Here is an 802-nt window from a genome sequence, read left to right on the forward strand (position 1 = left end):
CTTGTAAGTCCTCACCCAAGCCAATGGTAATTCCATTGGAAATGTGTCCAAAGTTGCAGGGGACATCCAGAGTTCAGTTCTTTTTTGGATCTCGAGTCCACCAATGGATCAGTCTGCAACAAGGCTCATCACACCTAGTTCCTCCAGCCTTGCTCTGATGATGGCGTCCCAACCCTTATTCGCTTGGGGGTTGCGAGGTGAGGGATGCATCACCCCCTCTACTCGCACTGGAATGCCAGCGGCCGAGAGGGCTTTGCGGGCACGCTGCTCGGCAAAGCGTCCCACGCCAATCACCACAGCGACACCCAATAACTTTACAGCCTCGCACAAGGCATCGTCGCAGACCTGCATGAGCCGTTCCCGCTGAGCAGCTGGCAAGTCAGCCGGGGTCAGGTTGCGGCCGCTCTGGCTGATGAAGAGCAGCGGGCAATGGTTGTGGACAAAGCAGTGGCGGAAGAACACCTCGGGGCTGGCGCACACGGAACGGAAGAAGCCCCAGAAGCGGGCACCGCTCACCTCCGTCTGGGGGCACTCCAGGCCCCGGATTGGTCTTTTTGGGTGCTCACGTGCTGGCCGAGACACCTGTCCACGTACCTGAAGCCAGTCTCGGACCAGCTGCACCTCTCCAAAGGGAACCTGTGGGGGAACAACCACCATGACATGGGAATCCAGCACTGTTGGAAGGACTTGTACATCTAGTATAGCGGCACCAGGGTTGGGATTCCCGCAGTTAAACTAATCCCAGCACTGTCACACTGGAGCCCCAAAGAAATAACGCATGGAGCTGCCTTCTACTGAATCA

At 57.2% G+C, this 802-nt stretch overlaps 1 protein-coding gene across 1 annotated transcript; it reads right to left on the reverse strand.

Moving 5' to 3' along the window:
- Positions 1 to 90: 90 nt before the first annotated feature.
- LOC107125367 (single-strand selective monofunctional uracil DNA glycosylase-like) lies at positions 91 to 636 on the reverse strand (the record flags this gene model as incomplete). Its single annotated transcript, XM_015428802.1, has 1 exon — positions 91 to 636. A coding segment is annotated over one exon (528 nt), but the record flags the coding sequence as incomplete, so codon positions are not given.
- Between the last annotated feature and the right edge of the window lie 166 nt (positions 637 to 802).

The sequence above is a fragment of the Gekko japonicus genome, unplaced genomic scaffold, assembly GCF_001447785.1.
Source record: "Gekko japonicus isolate JY-2015 unplaced genomic scaffold, Gekko_japonicus_V1.1 scaffold52939, whole genome shotgun sequence".
Taxonomy (NCBI): Eukaryota; Metazoa; Chordata; class Lepidosauria; order Squamata; family Gekkonidae; genus Gekko; species Gekko japonicus.